We start from the raw sequence: 16,603 nt of genomic DNA, 5'->3' as shown, positions 1-16,603 counted from the left end.
TTTATGAAGATTGTTAAACAAGGTTAACGTTACACTAACTGTTTAATGAAGATTATTAAACAAGGTCAACGTTACACTAATTGTTTAATGAAGATTATTAAACACGGTGAATGTTACACTAACTGTTTAATGAAGATTATTAAACACGGTGAATGTTACACTAACTGTTTAATGAAGATTGTTAAACAAGGTGAATGTTACACTAACTGTTTAATGAAGATTATTAAACACGGTGAATGTTACACTAACTTTTAATGAAGATTATTAAACAAGGTGAATGTTACACTAACTGTTTAATGAAGATTATTAAACACGGTGAATGTTACACTAACTGTTTAATGAAGATTATTAAACACGGTGAATGTTACACTAACTGTTTAATGAAGATTGTTAAACAAGGTGAATGTTACACTAACTGTTTAATGAAGATTATTAAACACGGTGAATGTTGCACTAACTTTTAATGAAGATTATTAAACACGGTAAATGTTACACTAACTTTTAATGAAGATTATTAAACAAGGTGAATGTTACACTGACTGTTTAATGAAGATTATTAAACAAGGTGAATGTTACACTAACTGTTTAATGAAGATTATTAAACAAGGTGAATGTTACACTAACTGTTTAATGAAGATTATTAAACAAGGTGAACATTACACTAATTGTTTAATGAAGATTATTAAACACGGTGAACGTTACACTAACTGTTTAATGAAGATTATTAAACAAGGTTAACGTTACACTAACTGTTTAATGAAGATTATTAAACACGGTGAATGTTACACTAACTGTTTAATGATGATTATTAAACACGGTGAATGTTACACTAACTGTTTAATAAAGATTATTAAACAAGGTGAATGTTACACTAACTGTTTAATGAAGATTATTAAACAAGGTGAATGTTACACTAACTGTTTAATGAAGATTGTTAAACACGATGAATGTTACACTAATTGTTTAATGAAGATTATTAAACAAGGTGAATGTTACACTAATTGTTTAATGAAGATTATTAAACAAGGTGAATGTTACACTAACTGTTTAATGAAGATTATTAAACAAGGTGAATGTTACACTAACTGTTTAATGAAGATTATTAAACACGGTGAATGTTACACTAACTGTTTAATGATGATTATTAAACACGGTGAATGTTACACTAACTGTTTAATGAAGATTATTAAACAAGGTGAATGTTACACTAACTGTTTAATGAAGATTATTAAACAAGGTGAATGTTACACTAACTGTTTAATGAAGATTGTTAAACACGATGAATGTTACACTAATTGTTTAATGAAGATTATTAAACAAGGTGAATGTTACACTAATTGTTTAATGAAGATTATTAAACAAGGTGAATGTTACACTAACTGTTTAATGAAGATTATTAAACACGGTGAACGTTACACTAACTGTTTAATGAAGATTGTTAAACAAGGTGAATGTTACACTAACTGTTTAATGAAGATTATTAAACACGGTGAATGTTACACTAACTTTTAATGAAGATTATTAAACAAGGTGAATGTTACACTAACTGTTTAATGAAGATTATTAAACACGGTGAATGTTACACTAACTGTTTAATGAAGATTATTAAACACGGTGAATGTTACACTAACTGTTTAATGAAGATTGTTAAACAAGGTGAATGTTACACTAACTGTTTAATGAAGATTATTAAACACGGTGAATGTTGCACTAACTTTTAATGAAGATTATTAAACACGGTGAATGTTACACTAACTTTTAATGAAGATTATTAAACAAGGTGAATGTTACACTGACTGTTTAATGAAGATTATTAAACAAGGTGAATGTTACACTAACTGTTTAATGAAGATTATTAAACAAGGTGAACGTTACACTAACTGTTTAATGAAGATTATTAAACACGGTGAATGTTACACTAATTGTTTAATGAAGATTATTAAACACGGTGAACGTTACACTAATTGTTTAATGAAGATTATTAAACACGGTGAATGTTACACTAACTGTTTAATGAAGATTATTAAACACGGTGAATGTTACACTAATTGTTTAATGAAGATTATTAAACACGGTGACTGTTACACTAACTTTTAATGAAGATTATTAAACACGGTGAATGTTACACTAACTGTTTAATGAAGATTATTAAACACGGTGAATGTTACACTAACTGTTTAATGAAGATTATTAAACAAGGTGAATGTTACACTAACTGTTTTATGAAGATTATTAAACAAGGTTAACGTTACACTAACTGTTTAATGAAGATTATTAAACAAGGTGAACGTTACACTAATTGTTTAATGAAGATTATTAAACACGGTGAATGTTACACTAACTGTTTAATGAAGATTATTAAACACGGTGAATGTTACACTAACTGTTTAATGAAGATTGTTAAACAAGGTGAACATTACACTAATTGTTTAATGAAGATTATTAAACACGGTGAACGTTACACTAACTGTTTAATGAAGATTATTAAACAAGGTGAATGTTACACTAACTGTTTAATGAAGATTATTAAACACGGTGAATGTTACACTAACTGTTTAATGATGATTATTAAACACGGTGAATGTTACACTAACTGTTTAATGAAGATTATTAAACAAGGTGAATGTTACACTAACTGTTTAATGAAGATTATTAAGCAAGGTGAATGTTACACTAACTGTTTAATGAAGATTGTTAAACACGATGAATGTTACACTAATTGTTTAATGAAGATTATTAAACAAGGTGAATGTTACACTAATTGTTTAATGAAGATTATTAAACAAGGTGAATGTTACACTAACTGTTTAATGAAGATTATTAAACAAGGTGAATGTTACACTAACTGTTTAATGAAGATTATTAAACAAGATGAATGTTACACTAATTGTTTAATGAAGATTATTAAACAAGGTGAATGTTACACTAACTGTTTAATGAAGATTATTAAACAAGGTGAATGTTACACTAACTGTTTAATGAAGATTATTAAACAAGGTGAATGTTACACTAACTGTTTAATGAAGATTATTAAACAAGGTGAATGTTACACTAACTGTTTAATGAAGATTGTTAAACACGATGAATGTTACACTAATTGTTTAATGAAGATTATTAAACAAGGTGAATGTTACACTAATTGTTTAATGAAGATTATTAAACAAGGTGAATGTTACACTAACTGTTTAATGAAGATTATTAAACACGGTGAACGTTACACTAACTGTTTAATGAAGATTGTTAAACAAGGTGAATGTTACACTAACTGTTTAATGAAGATTATTAAACACGGTGAATGTTACACTAACTTTTAATGAAGATTATTAAACAAGGTGAACGTTACACTAACTGTTTAATGAAGATTATTAAACACGGTGAATGTTACACTAACTGTTTAATGAAGATTATTAAACACGGTGAATGTTACACTAACTGTTTAATGAAGATTGTTAAACAAGGTGAATGTTACGCTAACTGTTTAATGAAGATTATTAAACACGGTGAATGTTGCACTAACTTTTAATGAAGATTATTAAACACGGTGAATGTTACACTAACTTTTAATGAAGATTATTAAACAAGGTGAATGTTACACTGACTGTTTAATGAAGATTATTAAACAAGGTGAATGTTACACTAACTGTTTAATGAAGATTATTAAACAAGGTGAACGTTACACTAACTGTTTAATGAAGATTATTAAACACGGTGAATGTTACACTAATTGTTTAATGAAGATTATTAAACACGGTGAACGTTACACTAATTGTTTAATGAAGATTATTAAACACGGTGAATGTTACACTAACTGTTTAATGAAGATTATTAAACACGGTGAATGTTACACTAATTGTTTAATGAAGATTATTAAACACGGTGACTGTTACACTAACTTTTAATGAAGATTATTAAACACGGTGAATGTTACACTAACTGTTTAATGAAGATTATTAAACACGGTGAATGTTACACTAACTGTTTAATGAAGATTATTAAACAAGGTGAATGTTACACTAACTGTTTTATGAAGATTATTAAACAAGGTTAACGTTACACTAACTGTTTAATGAAGATTATTAAACAAGGTGAACGTTACACTAATTGTTTAATGAAGATTATTAAACACGGTGAATGTTACACTAACTGTTTAATGAAGATTATTAAACACGGTGAATGTTACACTAACTGTTTAATGAAGATTGTTAAACAAGGTGAATGTTACACTAACTGTTTAATGAAGATTATTAAACACGGTGAATGTTACACTAACTTTTAATGAAGATTATTAAACAAGGTGAATGTTACACTGACTGTTTAATGAAGATTATTAAACAAGGTGAATGTTACACTAACTGTTTAATGAAGATTATTAAACAAGGTGAACATTACACTAATTGTTTAATGAAGATTATTAAACACGGTGAACGTTACACTAACTGTTTAATGAAGATTATTAAACAAGGTGAATGTTACACTAACTGTTTAATGAAGATTATTAAACACGGTGAATGTTACACTAACTGTTTAATGATGATTATTAAACACGGTGAATGTTACACTAACTGTTTAATGAAGATTATTAAACAAGGTGAATGTTACACTAACTGTTTAATGAAGATTATTAAGCAAGGTGAATGTTACACTAACTGTTTAATGAAGATTGTTAAACACGATGAATGTTACACTAATTGTTTAATGAAGATTATTAAACAAGGTGAATGTTACACTAATTGTTTAATGAAGATTATTAAACAAGGTGAATGTTACACTAACTGTTTAATGAAGATTATTAAACAAGGTGAATGTTACACTAACTGTTTAATGAAGATTATTAAACACGGTGAATGTTACACTAACTGTTTAATGAAGATTATTAAACAAGGTGAATGTTACACTAACTGTTTAATGAAGATTATTAAACAAGGTGAATGTTACACTAACTGTTTAATGAAGATTGTTAAACACGATGAATGTTACACTAATTGTTTAATGAAGATTATTAAACAAGGTGAATGTTACACTAATTGTTTAATGAAGATTATTAAACAAGGTGAATGTTACACTAACTGTTTAATGAAGATTATTAAACACGGAACGTTACACTAATTGTTTAATGAAGATTATTAAACAAGGTGAATGTTACACTAACTGTTTAATGAAGATTATTAAACACGGTGAACGTTACACTAACTGTTTAATGAAGATTATTAAACGAGGTGAATGTTACACTAACTGTTTAATGAAGATTATTAAACACGATTAATGTTACACTAACTGTTTAATGAAGATTATTAAACAAGGTGAATGTTACATTAACTGTTTAATGAAGATTGTTAAACAAGGTGAATGTCACACTAACTGTTTAATGACGATTGTTAAACAAGGTGAATGTTACACTAACTGTTTAATGAAGATTATTAAACACGATGAATGTTACACTAACTGTTTAATGAAGATTATTAAACAAGGTGAATGTTACACTAACTGTTTAATGAAGATTATTAAACAAGGTGAATGTTACACTAACTGTTTAATGAAGATTGTTAAACACGATGAATGTTACACTAATTGTTTAATGAAGATTATTAAACAAGGTGAATGTTACACTAATTGTTTAATGAAGATTATTAAACAAGGTGAATGTTACACTAACTGTTTAATGAAGATTATTAAACACGGTGAACGTTACACTAACTGTTTAATGAAGATTGTTAAACAAGGTGAATGTTACACTAACTGTTTAATGAAGATTATTAAACACGGTGAATGTTACACTAACTTTTAATGAAGATTATTAAACAAGGTGAATGTTACACTAACTGTTTAATGAAGATTATTAAACACGGTGAATGTTACACTAACTGTTTAATGAAGATTATTAAACACGGTGAATGTTACACTAACTGTTTAATGAAGATTGTTAAACAAGGTGAATGTTACGCTAACTGTTTAATGAAGATTATTAAACACGGTGAATGTTGCACTAACTTTTAATGAAGATTATTAAACACGGTGAATGTTACACTAACTTTTAATGAAGATTATTAAACAAGGTGAATGTTACACTGACTGTTTAATGAAGATTATTAAACAAGGTGAATGTTACACTAACTGTTTAATGAAGATTATTAAACAAGGTGAACGTTACACTAACTGTTTAATGAAGATTATTAAACACGGTGAATGTTACACTAATTGTTTAATGAAGATTATTAAACACGGTGAACGTTACACTAATTGTTTAATGAAGATTATTAAACACGGTGAATGTTACACTAACTGTTTAATGAAGATTATTAAACACGGTGAATGTTACACTAATTGTTTAATGAAGATTATTAAACACGGTGACTGTTACACTAACTTTTAATGAAGATTATTAAACACGGTGAATGTTACACTAACTGTTTAATGAAGATTATTAAACACGGTGAACGTTACACTAACTGTTTAATGAAGATTATTAAACAAGGTGAATGTTACACTAACTGTTTTATGAAGATTATTAAACAAGGTTAACGTTACACTAACTGTTTAATGAAGATTATTAAACAAGGTGAACGTTACACTAATTGTTTAATGAAGATTATTAAACACGGTGAATGTTACACTAACTGTTTAATGAAGATTATTAAACACGGTGAATGTTACACTAACTGTTTAATGAAGATTGTTAAACAAGGTGAATGTTACACTAACTGTTTAATGAAGATTATTAAACACGGTGAATGTTACACTAACTTTTAATGAAGATTATTAAACAAGGTGAATGTTACACTGACTGTTTAATGAAGATTATTAAACAAGGTGAATGTTACACTAACTGTTTAATGAAGATTATTAAACAAGGTGAACATTACACTAATTGTTTAATGAAGATTATTAAACACGGTGAACGTTACACTAACTGTTTAATGAAGATTATTAAACAAGGTGAATGTTACACTAACTGTTTAATGAAGATTATTAAACACGGTGAATGTTACACTAACTGTTTAATGATGATTATTAAACACGGTGAATGTTACACTAACTGTTTAATGAAGATTATTAAACAAGGTGAATGTTACACTAACTGTTTAATGAAGATTATTAAGCAAGGTGAATGTTACACTAACTGTTTAATGAAGATTGTTAAACACGATGAATGTTACACTAATTGTTTAATGAAGATTATTAAACAAGGTGAATGTTACACTAATTGTTTAATGAAGATTATTAAACAAGGTGAATGTTACACTAACTGTTTAATGAAGATTATTAAACAAGGTGAATGTTACACTAACTGTTTAATGAAGATTATTAAACAAGATGAATGTTACACTAATTGTTTAATGAAGATTATTAAACAAGGTGAATGTTACACTAACTGTTTAATGAAGATTATTAAACAAGGTGAATGTTACACTAACTGTTTAATGAAGATTATTAAACAAGGTGAATGTTACACTAACTGTTTAATGAAGATTATTAAACAAGGTGAATGTTACACTAACTGTTTAATGAAGATTGTTAAACACGATGAATGTTACACTAATTGTTTAATGAAGATTATTAAACAAGGTGAATGTTACACTAATTGTTTAATGAAGATTATTAAACAAGGTGAATGTTACACTAACTGTTTAATGAAGATTATTAAACACGGTGAACGTTACACTAACTGTTTAATGAAGATTGTTAAACAAGGTGAATGTTACACTAACTGTTTAATGAAGATTATTATACACGGTGAATGTTACACTAACTTTTAATGAAGATTATTAAACAAGGTGAATGTTACACTAACTGTTTAATGAAGATTATTAAACACGGTGAATGTTACACTAACTGTTTAATGAAGATTATTAAACACGGTGAATGTTACACTAACTGTTTAATGAAGATTGTTAAACAAGGTGAATGTTACGCTAACTGTTTAATGAAGATTATTAAACACGGTGAATGTTGCACTAACTTTTAATGAAGATTATTAAACACGGTGAATGTTACACTAACTTTTAATGAAGATTATTAAACAAGGTGAATGTTACACTGACTGTTTAATGAAGATTATTAAACAAGGTGAATGTTACACTAACTGTTTAATGAAGATTATTAAACAAGGTGAACGTTACACTAACTGTTTAATGAAGATTATTAAACACGGTGAATGTTACACTAATTGTTTAATGAAGATTATTAAACACGGTGAACGTTACACTAATTGTTTAATGAAGATTATTAAACACGGTGAATGTTACACTAACTGTTTAATGAAGATTATTAAACACGGTGAATGTTACACTAATTGTTTAATGAAGATTATTAAACACGGTGACTGTTACACTAACTTTTAATGAAGATTATTAAACACGGTGAATGTTACACTAACTGTTTAATGAAGATTATTAAACACGGTGAATGTTACACTAACTGTTTAATGAAGATTATTAAACAAGGTGAATGTTACACTAACTGTTTTATGAAGATTATTAAACAAGGTTAACGTTACACTAACTGTTTAATGAAGATTATTAAACAAGGTGAACGTTACACTAATTGTTTAATGAAGATTATTAAACACGGTGAATGTTACACTAACTGTTTAATGAAGATTATTAAACACGGTGAATGTTACACTAACTGTTTAATGAAGATTGTTAAACAAGGTGAATGTTACACTAACTTTTAATGAAGATTATTAAACAAGGTGAATGTTACACTGACTGTTTAATGAAGATTATTAAACAAGGTGAATGTTACACTAACTGTTTAATGAAGATTATTAAACAAGGTGAACATTACACTAATTGTTTAATGAAGATTATTAAACACGGTGAACGTTACACTAACTGTTTAATGAAGATTATTAAACAAGGTGAATGTTACACTAACTGTTTAATGAAGATTATTAAACACGGTGAATGTTACACTAACTGTTTAATGATGATTATTAAACACGGTGAATGTTACACTAACTGTTTAATGAAGATTATTAAACAAGGTGAATGTTACACTAACTGTTTAATGAAGATTATTAAGCAAGGTGAATGTTACACTAACTGTTTAATGAAGATTGTTAAACACGATGAATGTTACACTAATTGTTTAATGAAGATTATTAAACAAGGTGAATGTTACACTAATTGTTTAATGAAGATTATTAAACAAGGTGAATGTTACACTAACTGTTTAATGAAGATTATTAAACAAGGTGAATGTTACACTAACTGTTTAATGAAGATTATTAAACACGGTGAATGTTACACTAACTGTTTAATGAAGATTATTAAACAAGGTGAATGTTACACTAACTGTTTAATGAAGATTATTAAACAAGGTGAATGTTACACTAACTGTTTAATGAAGATTGTTAAACACGATGAATGTTACACTAATTGTTTAATGAAGATTATTAAACAAGGTGAATGTTACACTAATTGTTTAATGAAGATTATTAAACAAGGTGAATGTTACACTAACTGTTTAATGAAGATTATTAAACACGGAACGTTACACTAATTGTTTAATGAAGATTATTAAACAAGGTGAATGTTACACTAACTGTTTAATGAAGATTATTAAACAAGGTGAATGTTACACTAACTGTTTAATGAAGATTGTTAAACACGATGAATGTTACACTAATTGTTTAATGAAGATTATTAAACAAGGTGAATGTTACACTAATTGTTTAATGAAGATTATTAAACAAGGTGAATGTTACACTAACTGTTTAATGAAGATTATTAAACACGGTGAACGTTACACTAACTGTTTAATGAAGATTGTTAAACAAGGTGAATGTTACACTAACTGTTTAATGAAGATTATTAAACACGGTGAATGTTACACTAACTTTTAATGAAGATTATTAAACAAGGTGAATGTTACACTAACTGTTTAATGAAGATTATTAAACACGGTGAATGTTACACTAACTGTTTAATGAAGATTATTAAACACGGTGAATGTTACACTAACTGTTTAATGAAGATTGTTAAACAAGGTGAATGTTACGCTAACTGTTTAATGAAGATTATTAAACACGGTGAATGTTGCACTAACTTTTAATGAAGATTATTAAACACGGTGAATGTTACACTAACTTTTAATGAAGATTATTAAACAAGGTGAATGTTACACTGACTGTTTAATGAAGATTATTAAACAAGGTGAATGTTACACTAACTGTTTAATGAAGATTATTAAACAAGGTGAACGTTACACTAACTGTTTAATGAAGATTATTAAACACGGTGAATGTTACACTAATTGTTTAATGAAGATTATTAAACACGGTGAACGTTACACTAATTGTTTAATGAAGATTATTAAACACGGTGAATGTTACACTAACTGTTTAATGAAGATTATTAAACACGGTGAATGTTACACTAATTGTTTAATGAAGATTATTAAACACGGTGACTGTTACACTAACTTTTAATGAAGATTATTAAACACGGTGAATGTTACACTAACTGTTTAATGAAGATTATTAAACACGGTGAATGTTACACTAACTGTTTAATGAAGATTATTAAACAAGGTGAATGTTACACTAACTGTTTTATGAAGATTATTAAACAAGGTTAACGTTACACTAACTGTTTAATGAAGATTATTAAACAAGGTGAACGTTACACTAATTGTTTAATGAAGATTATTAAACACGGTGAATGTTACACTAACTGTTTAATGAAGATTATTAAACACGGTGAATGTTACACTAACTGTTTAATGAAGATTGTTAAACAAGGTGAATGTTACACTAACTGTTTAATGAAGATTATTAAACACGGTGAATGTTACACTAACTTTTAATGAAGATTATTAAACAAGGTGAATGTTACACTGACTGTTTAATGAAGATTATTAAACAAGGTGAATGTTACACTAACTGTTTAATGAAGATTATTAAACAAGGTGAACATTACACTAATTGTTTAATGAAGATTATTAAACACGGTGAATGTTACACTAACTGTTTAATGAAGATTATTAAACAAGGTGAATGTTACACTAACTGTTTTATGAAGATTATTAAACAAGGTTAACGTTACACTAACTGTTTAATGAAGATTATTAAACAAGGTGAACGTTACACTAATTGTTTAATGAAGATTATTAAACACGGTGAATGTTACACTAACTGTTTAATGAAGATTATTAAACACGGTGAATGTTACACTAACTGTTTAATGAAGATTGTTAAACAAGGTGAATGTTACACTAACTGTTTAATGAAGATTATTAAACACGGTGAATGTTACACTAACTTTTAATGAAGATTATTAAACAAGGTGAATGTTACACTGACTGTTTAATGAAGATTATTAAACAAGGTGAATGTTACACTAACTGTTTAATGAAGATTATTAAACAAGGTGAACATTACACTAATTGTTTAATGAAGATTATTAAACACGGTGAACGTTACACTAACTGTTTAATGAAGATTATTAAACAAGGTGAATGTTACACTAACTGTTTAATGAAGATTATTAAACACGGTGAATGTTACACTAACTGTTTAATGATGATTATTAAACACGGTGAATGTTACACTAACTGTTTAATGAAGATTATTAAACAAGGTGAATGTTACACTAACTGTTTAATGAAGATTATTAAGCAAGGTGAATGTTACACTAACTGTTTAATGAAGATTGTTAAACACGATGAATGTTACACTAATTGTTTAATGAAGATTATTAAACAAGGTGAATGTTACACTAATTGTTTAATGAAGATTATTAAACAAGGTGAATGTTACACTAACTGTTTAATGAAGATTATTAAACAAGGTGAATGTTACACTAACTGTTTAATGAAGATTATTAAACACGGTGAATGTTACACTAACTGTTTAATGAAGATTATTAAACAAGGTGAATGTTACACTAACTGTTTAATGAAGATTATTAAACAAGGTGAATGTTACACTAACTGTTTAATGAAGATTGTTAAACACGATGAATGTTACACTAATTGTTTAATGAAGATTATTAAACAAGGTGAATGTTACACTAATTGTTTAATGAAGATTATTAAACAAGGTGAATGTTACACTAACTGTTTAATGAAGATTATTAAACACGGAACGTTACACTAATTGTTTAATGAAGATTATTAAACAAGGTGAATGTTACACTAACTGTTTAATGAAGATTATTAAACACGGTGAACGTTACACTAACTGTTTAATGAAGATTATTAAACGAGGTGAATGTTACACTAACTGTTTAATGAAGATTATTAAACACGATTAATGTTACACTAACTGTTTAATGAAGATTATTAAACAAGGTGAATGTTACATTAACTGTTTAATGAAGATTGTTAAACAAGGTGAATGTCACACTAACTGTTTAATGACGATTGTTAAACAAGGTGAATGTTACACTAACTGTTTAATGAAGATTATTAAACACGATGAATGTTACACTAACTGTTTAATGAAGATTATTAAACACGGTGAATGTTACACTAACTGTTTAATGAAGATTATTAAACAAGGTGAACGTTACACTAACTGTTTAATGAAGATTATTAAACAAGGTGAATGTTACACTAACTGTTTAATGAAGATTATTAAACATGTTTAATGTTCTCTATCGCTAAGTAAACAACAGTTGAGTAGTTTTTATTAACTACAGGCCCGGCATGACCAGGTGGGTTAAGGCATTCGACTCGTAATCCGAAGGTCGCGGGTTTGAATCCCGGTCGCACCCAACATGCTGGTCATTTTAGCCGTGGGATCGTTATAATGTGACGGTCAATCCCACTATTCATTGGTAAAAGAGTAGTCCAAGAGTTGGCGGTGGGTGGTGATGCCTTCCCTCTAGTCTTACACTGCTAAATTAGGGACGGCTAGCGCAGACAGCCCTCGAGTAGTTTTGCGCGAAATTCAGAAAACAAAACAAAAAAACAATAAACTAGAGTTTGAGAAATACACGAGTACAAACTGTGGATAGATAACATTATTAATTAATAGATTTAAAAATGATAAAGTAATGAGAACGGTTTTTGTTGTTAAATGAAACAAAAGATATTGACGAAAGGCCAGCTGTTAACAAATATTTACAATGATTTATAGATTATTGTGAAAAGACTAAAGTAACAGTTGTCATAGCAGTGCAATTGAAGATATGTTCTTTTTTAAAAAACGACCTTCAGTTTTTGAGTATTTATAATAGTTTTATTTTAGGCTGGGGGGATTCGATGGAAAGGGTTCGGGGCAGTTGCACCCAACTAATCCACCTCTTTTTTCCAGCCGTCTGTCCATAGGGAGGAATCGAACTCAGGACTTTAGCCTTGTACGTCTTGACACTTACCCTTGCCCCACCGGAAGAAATATTTATTTATAACTGGTGTTTTTCTCTGTTTATCAGTACTCAAAGTTTAACAACAACCTTCGAATAAAAGTACAAAATAAAGTGAAACAATATCGTCCATCCTGTCCCCTGGTGGGTCAGTGATAAGTTTACGGTCTTATAATACATTACACACAGCAGACAGCAGCGGTGTCGCTATTGTTTTCATTCTGGTATGACATCGATCCTGGATTCCTTTTCTAGTTTTACATCAACTCGGATTCGGGGCAGTGTGCGATGTCCTCTGGCACGTTGTGACTTTGCTTTAAAACAAGTGACTATATGAAAAGAATGATTAAACCAGAAATCGAATATTCTGATGATTTACAAGAACCCCCTAATGCAAAGAACAACAAGCGGGTATTTCTAACTTGGTTGTTCTCAGACCAGGACGAAGTTGTTTCTCTTAAGAAACATTTTCATTAATAAAATAATAATGTTGATTTCTGCTTCCATAAAAGTTTCTTCTCAAAATAACTATTAAGGTTTGACTGTTGACTACGAGCCCATCTTATCAAAGTTAGGGACGGCGAACGCAGACAGCCCTCGCTTTGTTTTGAGCAAAATTCAACAAATAAACAAAAGTTTAATCTGATAAGAGGTGAAAACATACTTTAAAACGACAAGCGCTATAAAGATAAATTAACAGATTGAAGTCACTGGGATTAGTTTTTAGACAAAATACTTGTAAGCTAGAAGCGATTGTTTGCTATAGTCTAGAAGTAAAAATGTTTTATGATCTATCAACGATATTATTACGTGGCACAGATGTGAAGATGTACTTTATTTTTATTAAAGTTTTAATACCCATAACAGCCATTTTGAGAATACATTTTTATTTCAAGTGGGTTTCTCGTCATCATGAAAATGTTTTAATTCTGAAAGCGGCAATATTTTATTTCTTAAAGGCGACAAAGGTTTACGGTGTAGGCGGACAGTGTTTTTAACGTCTCAAAGCGACATCGTTTCCTAATGTACCATAACTTTAACAATATTTGCATTTTTCAGTATCTTGTCCACAAGTTCCAGTAACAGTTAAACATATTAAGCTTCCATGGAGACCAGCGCTGATCCCATTTTCGCAAGGCATGTCGCCCTCTAGTGGTAATAACGATAAGCCTACTTCTCCGCCAGGGAAGTGCAATACTGGTAAGAGAGCTGTTTAAATCGAATGTTTTTACTTCTACGTAAGATAAGAAAGAACTGGCTTAGGTGGAGAATCTCTTTTCATTACTGTTACTTAAATCTAAGTACGTAAACTTTCTCTTGTTACGTTATTATACGAGACGCTAAAGATGGGTTCTTTAACGTAAACCTTAATTAAAAGAAAATAATATAATATATAAGATAATATATCGATTTTCATCCACCGCGGCTATTTGAAAACGATTTATCAGAGTATATGTTAACATATACAGTTTGAAACGTAGTATCTGTCGAAGAGTTAGATGACGTAAGTTATGTTATTGAATATGAAGAGATGAATTATTCAGTTTTTAAAAATGGTTGTCTCTTGTTGATTAGAAGAAAATAGCTGACATTTTGTAATTTTTTGTCGTAAAGAATTGGACCGAAGGTACATAAAATTAATTAAAGATTTTTAAACTAATAAACCACTTTTTTCTAAGATATAACATATTACACTTATTTATTGTCAGAACAACCAAACCAAGGCCGTTCTATTCATTCCTGTAAGAGAGTGCTGTCAAATCTTGTGCAAGTGATGTGGCTTCTTCTAATAACCAACTATGTTAGAATAGCATGATTATTTCTGTCTTGCAACAGGAATCACAAACAGGGTTATCGAAACACAATACAGTTTTTACCATTTCTTCGTCGACAGGAAACTATAAGCTAGTCCTACTGACGACGATTCCTGAAATTGTGATTTGTCTTCTGAGCTTTCAAAGAATTAAAAGAACAAAAAACTTAAAATATTTCTGAAAGACAAGTGTGGATGATGAACCTCTAGCACTAAAAGTGTGGAGCAGCGAAACAAAGAGTTCGTTGTGTCGAAAAACAAAAATGGCGTATTTGTACCCAACTAAAATCAAGAGACGTATATTGTTGAGCGCTAAAGAATTAATAATAAGACAGAGATGGCGAAGATAAGCATCCAAGAAAACGTTGTTTTTTATTTGTTTTCGTCTAGTGGTATTGAACTGTTTATTGCATTTTTGTCCTATGCGAACATTAAATTTGTCAGGAAAAAAGTTGTACACGTCTACAGAATTTTTTGTAGGAGCTTGGTGGCGTCATGTATCGCAAAATTTCATAATAATAATAAAATGCAGAAATATTTGTTTAAAATAAAAGGTGACAGCACTCTTTATCACTATCAATTTAAAGAAAGTCTCTGGGTTTTAATGAAACAATTTATCATTCTAAGAAGCTGTATTGCTTCTTCATCAACAGCAAGAGTTTGGTTTGAAAATTTGACAAAAATTTAATTCTGTAGTATTTATAAACTACTGTATCTGAGAAAATTGTTATTTCACATAAGTCTGGCTCGGCATGGCCAAGCGCGTTAAGGCGTGCGACTCGTAATCTGAGAGTTGCGGGTTCGCATCCGCGTCGCCAAACATGCTCGCCCTCCCAGCCGTGGGGACGTTATAATGTTACGGTCAATCCCACTATTCGTTGGTAAAAGAGTAGCCCAAAAGTTGGAGGTGGGTGGTGATGACTAGCTACCTTCCCTCTAGTCTTACACTGCTAAATTAGGGACGGCTAGCACAGATAGCCCTCGAGTAGCTTTGTGCGAAATTCCGAAACAAACAAACAAACAATCACATAAGTCTACTAGTTACCAGTTTGTTTTCAGAAAGTTTTAACAGACCTTTGTTGATAACGTCAGTGGTTAGCTTAGTCTATCAATGTACCGAATGGCTTAGCTGCAAATTGAAGGTGGATGAAGCCAATTTGTTCTGTTTATTTTTAAAATTATATTATTGTACCTGAGGTAAAATAAAATATAAATGAAACGATTTATCTTAAAATGTTTCAAGTTTTTCACATAATTTATTTTGTACGAGTAAAATTTATATGACACAAAAGACAATTTGATATGTGCGAGATAAAGGCGCCTCTCCCATAAGCAGTAAATTTATAGACTTACAATACTAAAATTCAAAATCCAATTCTCCTCGGTAAACAGTGAGCAGATAACTCTTTGTATAGCTTTGCGATAGAAAACAAATAAACAAAAACGATTATCTAATAAATGACGGACACAAGGAATAAGC

The 16,603-nt window shown here is 29.3% G+C and overlaps 1 protein-coding gene across 1 annotated transcript in view; it reads left to right on the top strand.

The window, feature by feature from the left end:
• LOC143233826 (uncharacterized) overlaps positions 1 to 16,315 on the top strand; it is a 44,237-nt gene extending 27,922 nt beyond the window's left edge. The window contains exons 13-14 of the mRNA XM_076470553.1: positions 14,370 to 14,510; positions 15,020 to 16,315. Coding sequence (XP_076326668.1) covers positions 14,370 to 14,510; positions 15,020 to 15,126 — 248 coding nt within the window. The 3' untranslated portion in view covers positions 15,127 to 16,315. The remainder of the gene's footprint in view (positions 1 to 14,369; positions 14,511 to 15,019) is intronic.
• The last annotated feature ends 288 nt before the right edge of the window (positions 16,316 to 16,603 follow it).

The sequence above is a fragment of the Tachypleus tridentatus genome, chromosome 1 (assembly GCF_004210375.1).
Source record: "Tachypleus tridentatus isolate NWPU-2018 chromosome 1, ASM421037v1, whole genome shotgun sequence".
Lineage (NCBI taxonomy): Eukaryota > Metazoa > Arthropoda > Merostomata > Xiphosura > Limulidae > Tachypleus > Tachypleus tridentatus.
The sequence above is the reverse complement of the archived record's forward strand: the minus strand, read 5'-3'. Positions and strand labels throughout refer to the sequence as shown.